This window comes from Anarhichas minor, unplaced genomic scaffold (assembly GCF_050575085.1).
Source record: "Anarhichas minor isolate MPS153535 unplaced genomic scaffold, ASM5057508v1 ptg000096l, whole genome shotgun sequence".
Taxonomy (NCBI): Eukaryota; Metazoa; Chordata; class Actinopteri; order Perciformes; family Anarhichadidae; genus Anarhichas; species Anarhichas minor.
Genome location: NW_027466542.1, coordinates 407,593 through 425,779, shown reverse-complemented (window position 1 = coordinate 425,779; position 18,187 = coordinate 407,593). Strand labels below are relative to the sequence as shown.

General features: G+C 42.6%; 1 protein-coding gene across 3 annotated transcripts in view; it reads right to left on the bottom strand.

The window, feature by feature from the left end:
• pik3r3b (phosphoinositide-3-kinase, regulatory subunit 3b (gamma)) overlaps nt 1–18,187 on the bottom strand; it is a 175,247-nt gene that overhangs the window by 123,419 nt on the left and 33,641 nt on the right. Inside the window, exon 2 of one of the 3 annotated variants that reach the window (XM_076082583.1) lies at nt 15,441–15,446. The exons of the other annotated variants lie outside the window; for them this stretch is intronic. Within the exon in view, the coding sequence (XP_075938698.1) occupies nt 15,441–15,446 (6 nt within the window). The remainder of the gene's footprint in view (nt 1–15,440; nt 15,447–18,187) is intronic. 3 annotated transcript variants of the gene reach the window in all.

The window sequence follows — 18,187 nt, the reverse complement described above, 5'->3', positions numbered from 1 at the left end:
GTGTGTTCATATTGAGTTTTTTCTTTAATGCTTGCATGCAGGCACACGGCTTATGCATTCTATGAATGATTTCAATAGTGTGTGTGTGTGTCTCCCCTGATAGCACACTGGCCCTTGCTGCTGTGAGATGTCTCAGTGGCCTTTATCGATCCGTTGCTCTCTTTGCATTCCTTTAGGAATAAACTCTACATCACTCAGATAAATGAACAATTTGTGTGTGTGTGTTGTATGATCATTTTACTGGAGGCTTAAGTGATGACATCAGGAGATAATAGTCCATCATAGTGGATTGCATGCACAGCCACGTACTACATTTGTACCTGTATACTTGTGAGGACCTATTTCCTGGCCCCTAACCCCGACCATGAGCTAATTCTAATATTAACCCTAAAACAGACAATTCAAGGTGTAAGGAGGCCAACGTGTCTTTCCAAAAACCACACTTTTCAAATATTTCCCCTCTGCTTTGATTTCCTAACATGTCCTTACTTTCCAGAAATGTCTTCACTTTTCTAAAATGTCCTTGACTTTCAAAGATGTCCTCACTTTTCTATGGTGTTCACACTGTATCCAAGCTTTCCAAAACGTGCTCACTTGCCAAAGTTACCCTCCGCTTTCCAGGAATGATCTCACTTTTGACAAGTTGTTCTCACTTTCCAAACATGTTTTCACTTTCTAAAATATTCTTAGCTTGAATAAAGAATGTTCTGACTCTACAAACGTGTTCTCACTTCATAGAAACATCCCCACTCTCGAGGTTTTGGTCCCCACAAAGACATCAGAGGAGAAGCAATGACACAAATACAAAACAGAAGAAGACAAAGAAAAGAAGCAACACTGTGTGCGTTTGGATCCTGATGCATTTGTGGCATGAAGCTGGCTGCCACACTGACCTCTGACCTTTGCCGCGTGTTTGTGTATGCATGATGTGTGTCACACATAAATCCAGACAATTTACATGTATGTATGCATGCAGCAGCTGCCCATACATTTCAATATCTATGTGTGCGTATGTGATTTTTCATACTGAACACAGAACGCAGAGTGTTTCTCTGTGTGTGTGTGTGCGTGTGTGTTGTAAGACCAGACCCAACTCCAGCCTCTGGCAAAATCTCCGGTTATTTCTGCCTCAAGCTTTTGCGTTTGGCTGAACTTGTTTTCTTTGGTAAACTCCCATCATGCCTCTGTCTTTTTGTTGGCCAACAACTGCGAGAACAAACTAGAACACAGTGACACAACCAACCAGAGAGACAGCCAAGGGGCCGAGCCCAGAATGAGGGTGAAACACAGGCCACAGGGTGTTCGTGTGTGTGTGTGTGTTATTGTGGAAATTCTTTGTTTTTAACACAGCCAGCAATGAAAGACACAAAAACATGACCCCCAAAAAATCCTGACCTGATATAGAAATCATAAATCAGATGACCTCCAACAAACCTTCTCTCAACAGTTTTTAACTGTAAACTACACGTATATTAACCTGCAGGTGACCATAGCAACAGTATTGATGCTTCAGACTCATTTCGAGGTGAAACAATCCCTTCTGGCCATGAAACGGCAAGTGGAGTGCTCAGGGAGGCCTATCATAAATAATGAAACAGCAAACAAGCTAAATATAACTGATCCGGCTAAATTCACATTATTACACGTAGGAAACATTGATATTGAACAGTTAAATTAATATTGCACATGAATGAATTGTCAGTTTTAGTTTGTGTGTTCTACCGGGAGCAGTGCTGATTGTAAAGTGGGACAGCAGCGGGAAGGGGAGTTCCTGTAGTGTGTCTTCTTCACACATCGCGGTTTCATTCAGAATGTACGGGAGCGGTGTAAAATGCTCTTTTCGTCGTCCATCTTGGATGTAGTTTTACCGCCGCATCATAATTACGTAGCTAATCTTTTGCTAAATCCTTATGAATTCTCCATCACATCTTTCCTTGATCTCATGACGTTGAGGAAAAGTGGTTCAGAATAGAAATTAGGTCATTTTGTGAATGTTTGTGAGGTGTCTTCAATAAGAACCAGTGGGCTGGGAGCAGAGGGCCACGAATAGGGAAGGTAAGTCAGAACTCATTTAGACCGACAACCACATTGTTGATTTTGGTCTTTTCAAGGGATGTGGTGAAAACAAGAAAATGACACTGTAGAATAAAACCAGTTTTATTCTTTAAGTCAAGGATCTGAATGCTTCCTACACCATTAATGGTAACCGCACAGAGGACAGAGAGCAAGAGAGAGGAATCCATACACAGTAATTGCCACCGTTCGGTATTAGAGTGCAGAGACCACAACCTTCCTGTTAAATTATTCCTCCATAACATACACTATGCTGCAGAGCGTGCGTGTGCATACACAATCTCACATCGCCTCCTGTGCCATTTGTCTGTATTATACTTTAATGAGAGCACAAGAGCTGGTGCGCTTTCACAAATGAACAGAAACGCGGTAAAACGATATCTCAACACTTTTCCACTCTCGAAAATACCCATCAGCAGATTCCTGTTGTTTTCATGAATACAAATGTGCGCGGCGGCCATCACCCTTAACTGTTTTCACTCACCTCCCGCAGAAGCACAAAGCTCAGAAGGACTCTAAAACAGCAAAAGACTTGTGTTTATGTGGAGGGTGCAGGCTGGCCTTCAAGGACAAATGAGAAGATGTATGCAGTATTTCTCAAGAGCGTTCTCTGCAAGTGCTCTGAATGTAATATAATGTACGCTGGATGCCAGGAGAGGGAACAAAGAGGAGATGCATGGGAAAATGAAATGAGAGGGGGAAAGACGAATCAAGTGAGAAGTGTGGGAAAACAGAGAAGTCTATTAATATTATTGATGTTAATTTGTACCAAAATAGTTCTTTCCGTTTTTCTTTTAACTCTTTATTGTCTATTGTGTACAGAGGGTGGTGTTTAATTTAACATGTATTAATATCATTTATTATAATAAAACTCACAAAAGTCAGGGCAGCAGATCAGAAGTTTCTTGCAGGTGAAAGTTCTGTTACTTTCCTCCTTTTTATTTTCCTAATTCTTCTCCTCGTATTAACACAGTGCTCGTTCTCTCTGTCTCAGCACGACGGGACAATGACAGATTGCTGTTGACCCCCATCACAGCTCTCTGACCCCGTCAAGTTGTTCATGAAGGCTGAAGACCAGCAGGAGAGACGCAGAGAGAAGGCAGAGTGCAGCCCGCTCATCTCAAAGAATTAGTGGAATAAGTAGTATGTGGCACAAAATGAGAATTAACGCGCGTTTCCATCCACTACTGGTACAAACACAGGAACTGGGTGCATTGAGATAAACAGCTGGTGGAGCTAATTCTCCAGTCGGTGCCAATAAACCGCAATGAGGTGATGTAATTAAAAGAGTTCCAGTTAAATCTCAAACAACGTGACGGAACTATGACATTCCTGTTTCTTTCATGTATTAATGTGAGGGAGGTTACGGTCTCCTCATCGCTCCACACACATCTGATGTTCTCAGCTCTTCAGTGGAAGCTTGAGTGACATTTAAATCATTTAAATTCATAAATTCATAAATGCATTTGTTTGGTGATACATCAACTTTTCTGCCACAGCCAAGCATAACATTTTGTTTTGAAATATTTTGACATTTACAGTGTTTCCACTCAGAAAGTCAACATGAATTAAAACAGGGGACATTTTCAAGAACAATGCACATTCAACGGCACTGTGAATTTGCCAAAGTGCCAATGTAAGCAAACACATTCTCCAGCTGGTGTTTGTTGGCCAGACAGATAGTAAAATGATTAATTTACTACCGAGACTTCTGTAGCTGGACACTGTAAACGACAAAAAACACTAAAGCTGCATTTCAGCAAGCGTGGTTTAAAAACCATACAAACATCTGAATATATATAAAACAACAGACCTAACTATGTTGTGCACAAAGGTAAATGTCACATAAGCAGCATAAACCTGAGTCACAGAGTAGGAATGGAGTCTAGAAGAAAGAAGAGTCAGAGAGAAACAAGGTTACCGTCGGAGCACAACGGTAACCTTGGACTCTCTCTCTCTCTCTCTCTCACACACACGCACGCACACACACACACACACACACACACACACACACACACAGTGAGTAAATCCCAGAGGTGTGGACAGTTGGATTGTCATAGTGTCACGATGTACCACTGTTAAAAAATATCTTTATTTCTGCACCTGCTGACACATGCAATGCTCAATGTTCCACCCACAAACTGTATCTAAGAAGTGGACGTAGTCATCGTGACGTGACCCGTTGGTTTGTTGACTGAGTTTGAAGCCTCGAGTTCGAGTCTTGGCCATCTTGGCTTTTTGCAACCAGTGAACGGAAGTTACAATATTGAACTGTGGGCGAGTGACGTAGAGACGGCGTATACGGCTCTAGTAGCATTAGCAACCTGTCAATCACAAGGTAGCCCTAAAACATCCTCCGCTTTATGGTCTGTTTGACTCTAAATGGAGCATCATTTACTAAATGAACATCATGCTGTATTGAAGAAGACTTGCAACTAGCAATTGAAACCATAAACTCATGTTTACTGAGGTAATAAATCAAGTGAGAAGTTCTCATAGACTTTCATACAATTCATTACATATTTATTCCACATGATTTGCTTTGAAAGGCACTGACAATTGTTGTCATTGATTGACATTACTTACTGACATTACTTGTTACCATTTGAAGGCCATATAACTGAACAACTACAACACGACTGAATACAACATAGATACTGTATGGATCCTTATCTAACCTTAAGAACACGTTTTGCAAAGGGGGTTTGGATGCAAAATGGTAATAGCAGGTACAGGAAATGAAAGCAACAGGAACAGAAAAAGGCACTAGTTTCATTATGAGGGAGAATGTGATATGAATGCACACACATAAATTATACATACATCCATTCCTACAACGTTCGCTACGACCTTTGATAACCAGATCCAAGATATTTCCAGCAGGCAGGTCTTGATACGAGACAGGAACCACGGCGAGAACAAAGCAGCAGCAGACAAAGAAGCGGTGCGGTACGTTTGTGTGACTGCACCTTGGAGACCGCACACATTCATGACTATAGAATGTGCGTTGACGTGAAGTGCGGAAGAGTGTGACGTTGTGTATAGGCTGTCGTTTCTAAACACACTGTAAAACGGTGATAATAAAATAGCGGAGCCGGAAACCGTTGAACCAAACGATACCGTTCTGTGACGTTGGCGTCATGCTGTCCAAGCTGTAAAAGGCTGAAAGCTCCCTAAACACCAGCCCAGCATACAGAACGTCACCCAGGGGTGCAGTGGAGCATAAACACGCAACACCTCAATCGACGCTCCTTTTCAAAGCTTGGATGCATTTTCAGAGAATAAAACAGAAAGAAGCGGGGAGGCTGATGTACCTTACATGAACATGCAGGTCTATCAAGGTAATAATGGGATTCTTCACTGATCCCTGAAGAAAATTACAGTTTCCACTCAGTACCCCGTAGCATGAAAACACGAGGTCAAGCCTGCAGAGTTGCTCTGTTAAAGGCGGCAGCAGTTCAGCACCTTGCTCGACGGCTAGATAGTTGTCGAGACAGGTTCAGAAATGCAAGACTTCTGGTTGTGCAACAGTTTCTCTGGTCTCACAATACGACACATCATGTTGCCATAATGTGATCAACAACAAGTCATGACAAAAGGTTGTCTAAAGCTGGAATAATCGTTCCCATGTACATGTAAACCTACATTAATTTCTCATACCTTATTATTTTCTCCAAATAAGATGTTTTGAGAGGTTTGAAAGGCATTTTTGCATGGTATTGAAATTCAGGTATCACGTAGTACGTCGCGTTACCGAGCACATAACTGGATCCTTCTTCTGTGCAATTCCACTGAAATGGTTTTAGATCACCAACAAACACGAACTGCGACTCTACCCGACATGAATCCAGCATGTAGCAGGATGCCATTACACCCGCTTCTCGTCGGTTCACTTCATTTACATTTCCCTTCCCTCCAACCTCGTACAGTTAAAGAGCTCCAGCAGCTTTCCCGTGGACTGAATCACCCCCAGGTTGAGCTGTGGATTCATCTTTTTAGGGGCCTCCTCTGGCTGGCCAATGGGCCATTAAAGTGAGAGTGAGATAGATAGATAGAGAGGAAGGGAAAGCTTCATTGCCCTCTCAGCGGGGAAGCAGCACAGCAGATGGAGTCATCTGTGCTTAGCGGTGTTATTTTATTATTTAGTTATATTAGACATTCATAAATGCATATAGAGATCAAATACACACACACACACACACACAGTAAAACAGAGAGCACGTATAGAGCCCATACATCCTCCACGGCTGACTTCCTCTAAATGTCTCTCTGCAATACTGTCAAATGATTTTTTTTAGTGATTGAAAATGTTCAGGAATTTTGGATAAATGCAGTAGATTTATTTTTCATCATCAAACTAAGTGCATTAGTTTTTGAGAAAATTACAAATGGACCCATATTTTAACCTTAACAGTGCATAGTCCAAACCCCAAAAAAGAAACACTTGGTGCCTCACACAGTTTTTGAGATATTCTGCCAACAAACAAGCGTCGGCAGGTTTTGTTTTATCAACAGTAACTAAGGGGGATAGGGCAATTGTATGGGTCCACATTTTAACAATAAATTCCGAAATTTGCTCAATTGATAAATGTCTCTTATTTTTCATCTTTGTTTATTCTTAAACGTCCGACTGAAATTACATAGCATGTTTCTTGTTTTAATTCCTTGCTGAAGCATACAAGTCTCGTCTATACATCACGTCCTCTTTTCATTTTCAGTTCCTATAATTTGGTTTCATCACAGTGACCCCTGTGTCTCTGTATTAACCAGCTTGAAGGCTGTTTGCTCAACATAGAAAGAGATTTTTTTTTTTAACTGTATTTGCATAAAGCAGTAATAGTCACAGTTCTTATCTTTGGCCAGCGGCGACACTGACAAAGAGCCAGGCAGCAGCCTAATACGCAACATTAGCATTCCAGTTAATGCCTCCTTCTTATCTTCAAACATGGACAGATGTCTTATGTTGCATGTTAGCTTGCTGGAAAATACACCGGCCTAGTAGTGCACTGCTCTGTCGTATAAAAATCCAAAATAAATAATAACCGTTAACATATTTAACTGTAAAAACTGTTTCGATTACAGTCGGACTTTTGGTTTTGTCTGAGCGTTGATGAAAGTGGCTCTGCGTTCCTCACTGAGACGATGAACCTTTTTCATATCGCTCTCCCTCTCTTTCCCAGCTGTCCTGTCTCTCGCCACATATGTTCGCCGGCTAATTCCTCCCCTGTAGTGGCTACTGAACGTAATCACCCCTTCAGTGGAGATTAGACCAAGTGCTCCCTCTCCCTCCGTCCAGCAACCTTGAGGATCAGAGGAGCGCTGAGCCTCCCTCCCTCCCTGCTCTCATTAGCTAATTGAAATGACTCTGGCTGGCAATGGGAGCAATATGTCGGCCTAACGAGGGAGCTGTTTGGAAGTGATTTGGAGGGCAGACGCCGTGCTTCGGAGGAACCAAGCGGACCGTTAAAAAAAAATGAAAGGATTCTCAGGAAACACATTTCAGGTGCAGCCAATGACATTCACACTCTAATCCCTTCTTTCGTGGCTTAAAGTCCATTCAAAGGGGAGACAGTGAACTTCAACACAGCACAAAATAAAGATAAATCCTCCTTGTAGGTGTTTTCACCTTTAAAGTCCTGGACTGTTTATCCAACAGCTCACTATGAACTTTAACTTGTTTACAAGAAACATTTCATTATATTGCATCGAATGCAGAGAGGAAACATCACCATCTAAAAACCTTTCGATGCTTTAATATTATCACAATACAGGCGGGTACATCTTTTTAGCCTGAACATTAACAGCTGAATGTCAAATGCCAGTCCTAACCTGAACTTTACCTTGTCATAATTCTAATCTTGAACCTAACCTCTATCATTCCCCAGATGCAACTATGTGGCGTCCCTGCTCCAGTCTACATGAAACTAATTGATGAACCGTTTTTTTTTGTTGTACAAGTAAACTGAATAGATGTTTATAGCTTCAAAATAATCAATCTGGTAACAGAGACTTTACTTGTGAACTCATTAATCACAGTACACTGTATACCTCCCCATCTTTATCATCTCCACCAGAGGGATAGTGCGATTGCTTGCGTGCGTGTCCGCGTGTGCATTTGTGAGTGAGCGTGAACCTCTGTGTCTGTCCGCAGCTAATCTCGCATTCTTCTGCAGCAAACTGTAATATTTTTGGGGCCCCGTAAAGGCTGCATGCTCAAGGACCTCTCATGGTCGCTGTGACTAACACTTTCTCAAAACATCCGTTTTATACTGCAACTGACTGCTTGCTGATTTCTCACTGGCTACTCTTGACTGGCCCCTGGCCCATAGGGGCAGCTAGTGACACAGTTAAGAGCACCGCCAACCCCAAACCACTACTCTGCAGCCAGAGACACAGTGGGGCTGAAACAGTTCACTTTTAGTGTTTTGGATGGTATGTTTGGCTTATACCTAACAGCTAACAGAACTAGCAGTACACACATGCTGAGTACCTCGCAGCCAGTCGGATTTCGTTGACTTTGAATGCAGAGTTTTACGAGGCCTTAAAGGCCATTGGTGTCTAGTTGGGGGGTTAGCCAATTGTGGGTTGTATTCATTTAATCACACAATACAGCGGCGGTCGTTGCGCACACACCAGGTGGAGATTTGCACTCTACTGAGTGCACCTTTCTAGTTTTATATCTGCATTCCCTTAGCGTTGTATTACCGGTGGATGCCGTCCTGCTATAAACCTCTAGAACCCTCAGACAGAAAGATATTAATTGGCTCTGACTGTATTAATACTGTTCGTCAAGCAAACACTTGGCCCCAACTTGATTGAAATCACTGAAACTGTCTGCAGCAGCACTGGGGTGTGTGTGTGTGTGTGTGTGTGTGTGTGTGTGTGTGTTACACTGCCATGGCTAAGACAGACACTGAAGGATGGAATGAGGAAGAGCTGAAGGAAAGAGGAGGGAAAAAGCAATTAAAGCATCTTCCCTCATGCTCGCTGCTCACCTGGTCTCGTGGGACGGTACCAGCGCACCAGACACACACACACACACACACACACACTCACGTACACACACCCAACACCCATACGGTCCACCCTAGGGGAAAATGAGCTGATTAGCGGTGTCAGACAGGTTTATTAGGTCTGCGCGGACAAATGTGTGTGTCTGTCAGTGGTCACTGTCAGACGTCCGCCGCATGGCGAGCAGCACAGCTGGGTCATCGTGTTTATAATTAAGATAAGACTAAGAGGCTGCTGCTATCGCTCCTCTTTCAATTCTATTCTCTTCCCTCCCTCCCTCCCTCCTCCTCTCTTTGTCTGCTCCTTCTTCTTCTTCTCCTCCCTCCCTCCTAGTCTTCCCATTTCTCCCAGTCTTCTCCCAGTTGGCGGTTACTACAGTTACAGGTTACCTCAGACAGGTTACACCTGCTCTGATCACCAGAGTGAAAACTTAGAAAACGTCAGCTAGACAGGCTGGTTGTGTATATGACCCTTACAATAGAGGAGAGGAGACAACGAGAAATAAAGAAAATAAAGATGAAGAAACAAAGAAGATTAAAAAAAAGAAAAAGGAAAAAAATGGCAGAAAGACAAAGAAACAAAGAATAATGTAAATAATTAAGGAAAAAGACGGAAAAGAAAAATTACGAAAGAGAAGAAAAACAAAAGAAAATGCAAACAAAAATAAAGAAAAAGACAGAAGAGAACAACGATTAACAAAAGAGAGCAAGCTACAGACAGCTCATTCTCCATGCAGGTTAACAGCAGCTGCACGGTGACATTATCTGCTTCGCCTGACTGTATGTGACTGTATGGGAGACAATAAGAACAAAATATTGTGAGAATATGAGCAGCTATATAAGCAGTGCTGTAGTGGAATTTAAGGAGGTGGTTCTCAACGTTCTGCGCTAAGGATGGGGTGCTCCCACCGGGTGTTATATCTAAATAGTAATCTTAATGGTGTCCTTTTTAGAGGCAGAGCTGGATGCTGGGAACCTGCAGAAAGCCTCAGTGGTGTCCCTTAAGCCTGCATAAATCAATAGTTTTGATACTGAAATTTAATCAAATGACTGTGCTGTGTGTACTGCTGAACCCACTGAGAATGCCAGCCGTTTGTTTTGGCATTAAGTTGTCAATCACAAAATGACGGACAGGTTAAAGCCAAAATTATACTTTTCACGTCCTTAAACTGTGTTTGGCGCATTTCTACTCGGTCATACTGAAAAAAGACAAAATAAAATGCAGCTTTACAATATCCTGTACATTGCTTTGTATGTCATATACTGTATATGTAGAGTGTGCACTATGTAGTGGTACATCTCTGGGGCTGTTATTATGCCTGATTTATACTCCTGCAACTGTGCACCTTTGTGTTTTTAGCTGGCAGATGCAGGCACCTCTGGACCCGCTGATTTCAAATCCTTTAAGAGGCAGTCTTTGATTCATTTGATAGGCGTGATTCAATAGTTCCGTATAAGTTTGGTCCAACTTACAAACAAGCATGGAAGAGTTGGATGATGAGGAGCTCCTGTACGTAGAATCAGTAAGATTGTGCGGAACTCCCATCTACCTTTTCTGATGTCCAATCAAACTTCTGGGGCGTCCGCAGTGCCCGACTCGTAGTCACATGTTCGGGAGGAGCTCTCTGCGAGCTCCGCAAACCTTCTCTGCAGCTCTGTGCAAGCTTTTCCACAGAAGTATAAATTAGGCATTACGCACAGCAGCTCCGCTCCACGCCCCCAAATTTGGGGGCTCTCGGGCTCAGCAACTCTGAAAATATTGTTCGGAAAATAGCCTTATTCTTCGGTAATATTGTGGATTGGTACAGTTTTTTTTCCGGATTAAACAGCAACGTAACACTATCATATAAGTCACTTTTTACACACTCCAAACACAACTATAGACTACTAATATAAGCATCTAGAAAATGTGGCATAAACTCACGAAATCCTGGGCAAAAATCACCATTATGTGAACTACAAATCAATATTTGCACCCGGAAGCTAGCGGCTACGGAGCTCACCAATGCATTTTTTAGCAATAGTATTCGTCGCCGAACGCATAAATACCTTTGGTTTTTCTCTCCGTGGAACCAGTACAAAGCTGCGAGTGGACAATGCTACCATGGCACTGTCCTTCGGCAAAAAAAATCGTTGGATTCTGCTCACGTTTTATGAAAAATTAGTAAAATAATGTCGAAGATTATCCGGTTCAAAGCTACCATCATTGTTGGCAATTGCATCCTGTTTACTGCCGAGCTGTTTCCAGTATAAGAGCGGTCAATTCATGATGGGCGAGTGGTCAGACTTCTGCGAACGAAAATGTACGCTCGGGGAGACGCGGCACTTCTTGCAACTTTACTCGCTGAAAAATCTGTCAATCAACACCCGCTTCGGAACCCGCATTCCTGAGATTCCTGAGGAGGGCTCATTGACTGAAATCGACTGATGATAGGCTGAGCTACAGCCCCATACACACGCATCAACTGAGAAAATCCTATGGCTGAGAGCCAGAAACAGGCTCTGATGATGTTAGGAATCTCAAAATGATTCCTAACATCTGTATTTGGATGTATTGAATAATATGAGTGATAAAAAGAGTGAAATATATAGTTATATAGTATATAAAAGTACAATGTAAGAGCTGCAACAGCTGGTTCGAAAATGATGACCTCTCTGTACTAAAGCCTCTTATTCTTCACTTTATCCCAGCCAACCTTTATTCAGCAAATACTGATCGGTTGTGCTATGATTTGGGAGAGTTTTAGGCAGATATCTGCATTATTTCAAAAACCTACTATCAATAAAAGTGCTTTTTTTATCAGGCGAACCTGATTATTTTCAATTTGAGCTGTGTAATATCTTCATGCACTATATTAACCAGCAACATATACACAATATTTACCCATCTGAATAAATTTCACAAGTGTTATCTGATTACAGCATCAAAAATTATTAAAATAGACCTTGTAGTTACAGAACTGTGGTCTCCTTAGTATGGGTATGCAATTTTCGAGCAGAGGCCTACAAATAGGGCTGGAGCTTATCTAAATGCTATTGACAGCATGCTGATGTTAAACTGTGTACCATGTCTGATCTCTTAGTGTAGCGCGTTAAGTTAAAGAGGAAGAAATCTTCAAAAAACAAAACATATTCCTGATGCAACTGATAACATTCAGACACCTTATAAACTGATAAACCCTAATCCTCTCGATTCTTCCAGCACAGTGGTTTACACATAATGCCAAATAAATCCTGTGTATTTCTTCACCCTGAAAAAATGCATTCTTTGTCTGGTTAACAGGAACAGCAATGAACTTTATTTAAATCACAACAAGTGAACGCGCTTTAAGGGCATTTTAATTACACGACCCATTTTAAATTCTTTGCAAAAAATACCCTGAAAACCTTTCGACACAACCCGCAGTGCTATATACAAGGCATTCTCCTCGCTGTAGTAGTGGTCATAATGACATGACGCTCCTACAGTTCACACTGAAGAGTTTTGTGAAGGATCCGTGAGATCAAAGCTAAACACAACAGGCTCTCATTCCATCAAAGACGCCCAGCAGCGGGATTTTTACTCTCGTCACCACGCAGACGCACGCGGCAGGGTACGAGGGTTAGGGTTAGACGAGTAAATGGAGGCGTTTGCTGCCGAAATGATTTCCCCGACTCGCTAATTGGATCAGCTTGTCCACGTTGAGAGCATTCGACTCACATAATTACTGCCGGGGCTTTTCAACTAACGACAAAATGGAATTTGTGACTGAATGTAATTCATTCCCTGGAAACTGGAAGCTCCGCAACTTTGTCACTTTGATAGCAGTTTTTTTCTTTTTTTTCTTTTTTGAAGTGTTCGTTTTACGTCCGGCGCGCGTAAATCATCCGCCGCTCGCCTCGACAAACAAAGAGAGGCCAAAGGAGCAGGAGAGCGCCCCCCCTCATCCCTCTCGCCTCATCCTTCCTCCCTCTCTCCGCACAGCTTTCAGCTGGCTGATTAATGAAACATGCAACTCATTTATCATCGCGAATGTCACTTTCCTTAAGACCTGATTTTAATGCTGACCTAGTGGAAAAGACATCTCTGTGGAAGAGAAAGGGGAGGGTAAAGAAAGGAGGGAGAAGCAGCTTGCAGCACAACCTTGAAATGTCTGTCCCTGTCATATGTGAACGTGTGTGTGTGTCCGTGTGTGTGTGTGTGTGTGTGTGTGTCTGTCCTAATGGGGTGATGTTGGATTATTAAAACCATTAGCGTTGATCTTCCCGTCACAGGCGTTCGTTCAACTCTGCAGCTTTTGATTCAGTTCAGAGGTCTCCTCAGAATTTTTGCCCCCATTATTACGTATGTTGTCAGCGGGCCACTTCACACTCAATGAGTGTTCATAGCACATTGTATCTGTTGAACGTGTACCACTTTACTACTCCGTTATACTTTACATTGCAGCCGATCATCTTGTAACCCATGCTGCCGTGTCTTCCATCACTATTGCATTTCTTTTTTATGATATGAAACTGAAAAAGTCAGCTCTTTTAGCGAAATATCATAGAGAAAATTCGTCAAACTTTTTTTAAAGAGGGGTGTTGCATTCTTCAATATCATTATGACATTTTTTAATACAATAATTAAAATGCACTACCACGTATCGATACTGTGACTGTATCCAGTAATTCAACCCTTATTTTGAATTATAGGGGACACAATGAGCAACAAGAAAATGTGCAATAACACATAAATCCCAAAAATATAGGGTGCATTTAAAAATTGTCAACAATTTGATAAACGTGCGATATTCTATATTATCTGAAATGTGCATGTTACTACTGTACATGTGGGTAGTGGCGTGCATCCCAGCTCTGCTCTCTGGTGTGTTGGAGCTCTGGGATCCTGGTAATGGAGTCAGAAAGAGAGGAAGAAGAAAAGGCAACAGTGTGTTACATTCTAACACCCTCTCTCAATTCAATTCAAATTTTGCTTTATTGGCATGAAAGTTTAAAAAACAGTATTGCCAAAGCATCAAAAAATTTAACATACAATAACATCAATACACAACAATATCAATATAACAATAATATTAATACAACATCTCAAAAGTGGTCTGAGACAGAGCCCTCATTGCTCCCACGTTACCTGTAGGCCACCGCAGCTCTCCGACACCGAAGCAAAGGGAGGAGCGAAGTGAGAGAGAGATCCATGGATAGATAGATCTCTCTCTCCCTCTCCGTCTCTCTCCCAATTCAACCCAAACTCAAATCTGCTCCATTGGCATGAACGCCCAGAAACGGCATCGCCAAATCGTCACCTACTGTCCCTCAGGTTGTGGAATGCCAATACGCACTGGGCAGCAAGGTATGCCCTATCTCCTTCTCCTAGGAGGAGTTTTAATTTTGAGATATCACTAGATTTTTTAAAATCTGAAATCACAGAGTCAAATTTGTTTAGGTAGATGTTCCTAATTTTATGGAATGTTTCGCATTTTAGGAGGAAGTGCATCTCCGTCTCAACCTCACCTGTCCCACAGTGACCACATGTTCTATTCTCTTGGTTGTAGGGGCTGGGCGGTATACCGGTTTTAATTTCCCGTACGATATGAATTCATATACCGTCATACCGCGCGCACAGCCAAAACAACTTTTGTCGCTCTTCAACAGGCAACAAAATATATTGTTCGCCGCTGGGAACGCTTGGTCGGAGCTAGTTGGGAGCTAGTTGTCTTAGCTGTATTGAGAGGGAACCCTAGTCATGGTCATAACTTTATACCAACAACCCACAACTAACGCTCTTTAACAGGGATAAACACCACGACACAACAGTTTGCGACAGATAAACAATTTGTAGCACTAATAATTGTACATTTATACAATTTCTCCGCCGAACTGCATGCTGGGTAAAGCTCGCTAACAACAGTCTGCTAACAGCTGGTTAGAGGCTCTGTAGCTCCAGTAACGTTACATTAAAGAACAGAAAATAGCGATGCAGGATGAACAAAGACTGAACAACAAAAGGTATTTAGGTCAGACACATATGCAACGCTGATTACCGTAATATGTGTGGTATTTGTTATAAATGTACGTGATAAGAAGCTGTACATGAAGGGGCTTCTTCTTCTTCCATTTGCGGATCGCAACCAACTTGCTTAGGTGCATACCGCCACCTACTGTACCGGAGTGTGCATTTTCAGGATAACCTTTTCTTCACTGTTCTGATAATAAAATAAAATATATATATATAAATAACTAAAGAAATAAAACTAAACAACTAAATCCTACGGTCTAATCCCGTTTCTTTCCATGGAGGGGCTTAGGACCCAGGGGAATGTAGGTGAAGGAAACAGGAAGTGATGGAACGGAAGACACACCACACAAACAGCTGTTCACCGCTCGCTGGCCGGCCGTTTCTTTTCGGCGTTAATTAATTAATGCTTTAACGCGGAAAAAAAATACCGTGATATACCGCGAAACCGCCAGAATCTTACAAAATACCGTGATATGCATTTTTGGTCATACCGCCCAGCCCTACTTGGTTGCCATGATTTTTTGTGTCTTCCTGTTTCAATCTCCAGTTTGTGGTCACTGAGCCTGTACTTGGTGAGGTTCTGTCTCTGTTTTATATCTCTGACAGTAGAGAGATACCCTGCCAATTCATAGTCTCTTTCTAGGGCCAGATAACATTCCAGTCTGCTTTGGCCCCCAGTTTCCTCTCTCCAGTGCTCCAGATAGGCTTCTTTACATCTCGCCATGATGTGTTTTACTCCGATTGGTGTTTGGAGAGCAGTGTTGTTGAGAGACTGGTCCCCGTGTGTCTGAGAGGAGTCAGTCAGTCTCTCTCCCTCTCTCCCTTCAGTAACAAGATGCGTCTCGCTCTCCTCCACCCTCCCCACCTGCCTGTGTGTGTTTCTCTGGTTATTAAGCTGCAAGTTTCACATTTGGTACAAAGTTCATTTTTATTTTTTCATGGCTGAAAGAGGCGCTGCAACATTCGGCCCCGGTCTCCCCTACATGTATCCACAGAGACACTTGTATTACTAACAGGAGGACCTTTGCACATTTTGACAGATGTTGGCTGTTACACAGCACGCCTGTAACAGTTTTACCGCACTCACGTAGCGTTTCCACAAACGCTGAAGTGTCCTCGTCTTTCAGTGAGAAAGAGCTGAAAGTCAAGTGATATAAAGCAGAGAGAGAGGAGAGTGCAGGGCAGCATGGGACAAAGAAACAGACAACGCTCACAAGGTTAGGGCAACATCACAGGGTGGAGCAGAGACATCCAGTGTACCGTATAAAGAGATAGAGCGGAGTGAAGCTGGTAACATTAAACATGATCTACTATATTTGCTTTGCTATTGGTAATGGGATCAAATACTGGGGACGATTTTACAGCAGAAACCTTGCAGGGTGTTTCACTGCGAGATTGAAATCTGGAAAATATCCCCCGTGAGTTAAATCAGCCTGGTACGATAACTTGTCGAGCAAGGATTTAGAAGGCAATGTGACTCAAACGTGCTTCAAAGCTCTCGACACGACCTCCTACACACCAGAGACAGAAGAAGCATCAATGATGCAAGACAAGCAGACGGAAGCAGGGAGGCAGACGTTGCTAGATGATGAACGAAGCCTGGAGCCTGGGTCTTTTTTTTCTTCTCCCCACAAACAAGTCTTGGAAAAAAGGAATAGGGTCGTCTCGTGAGAATAACAATGGGCTCGTTGGAGCTCAAACTGTAGCCGCTACCAGAGTGTCGACACATTAGTAACTACTGATTGGTCATGGCAAATCAAAAACAGTCCTCCGTAGGGCTGCAGGTTTGACACAAAAGTAATTTGATCCATTGTTACAATAAAAATATATATGGATTAGTGGAGCTTTAAGAAAACAGCATCAATGTACTGTTTAAAGACCGCAAAGACTGTATCATCACTCGCATGATATCATGTCACGATCCAAACATTCTAGTAGGTATCTGGTCACAATATAGATTATTTGACAATATACAGAATAGCCCTATTCACACACACACACACACACACACACACACACACACACACACACACACACACACACACACACACACACACACACACACACACACACACACACACACACACACACACACACACACACACACACACACACACACACACACACAAGGTACAAACACAAACCTTGAAAGAGTCTTTGTCTCCGAGGCAGGCAGACAGTGAAGAAATGCGAATGTGTGCCACCTGAAATCTGATCATTATATGTGTGCGTATGTGTGTGTGTGTGCGGCAGTGTTTTTGGAGGCAGACGATCTTGGACATCAAACATTTATGGCGGTTGGCCGTGGCATCGGGAGCTACATGTGTGACAGCAGCAGGCGAGGCTTCAGGAGGAGAGCGGCATGAAAAATGGATGAACCTCCGTGGAAAAAAAGGAACCATCTATTCTGAGAAAGAGATAAGGAGGCCGGGAGGAGGTGGAGGCAGGCGAGGGGTGGGAGGGGGTCACCTCCTATGTGTCTGTGCATGTACCATGTGTGGGAGGGTGTCAGTTGTCTACCCTTGTGGCAACCAGTTGGGAGTTTCACACCTTAAATGTGTCAGAGGACGCTGCTGCAAAGGGAGGTCAAAGTGTTGGTGGTGGGAGAGTTTGTGTGGGTACAAGCTGAGGGTCAGTGTGCTCTCTCAAAGACCATTCCTTTCATCCGTCTTTCTGAAGACCTGACACTTGTTTCTGAAGGGGGTTTCTGTTAGTATCCTCTCATATAAATAACTTTTACTGCAGTGAACGGTAGAATCTGAACGCGCCATTTTATCAACCGAGACGTAAACTGGCGTTTGAAACTGGACCTGAACTTCCTTTACCGAGTACAGTGGTTCTCAACCTTTTACGGACACACACCAGGATAATGAAGTTAGTGTTCAAAATCAGTAAATGCATTTGTTTCTGCTTATTGGTATCTAAATGTGTTGACATATGACTACTCAAAATCCTACAGTTAAGCGTTTGTGCAATGAAAGGGTGGAATGAATATGCTTAAATGAAGAGGTGGGTGTGTAGGTGCGGCGCTGTCCACAGTGCTGAAACACACTCACTGGTACTAGTGATGCAATGTTTAAAACATGCCCCAGTCTAAAATACGTTATTT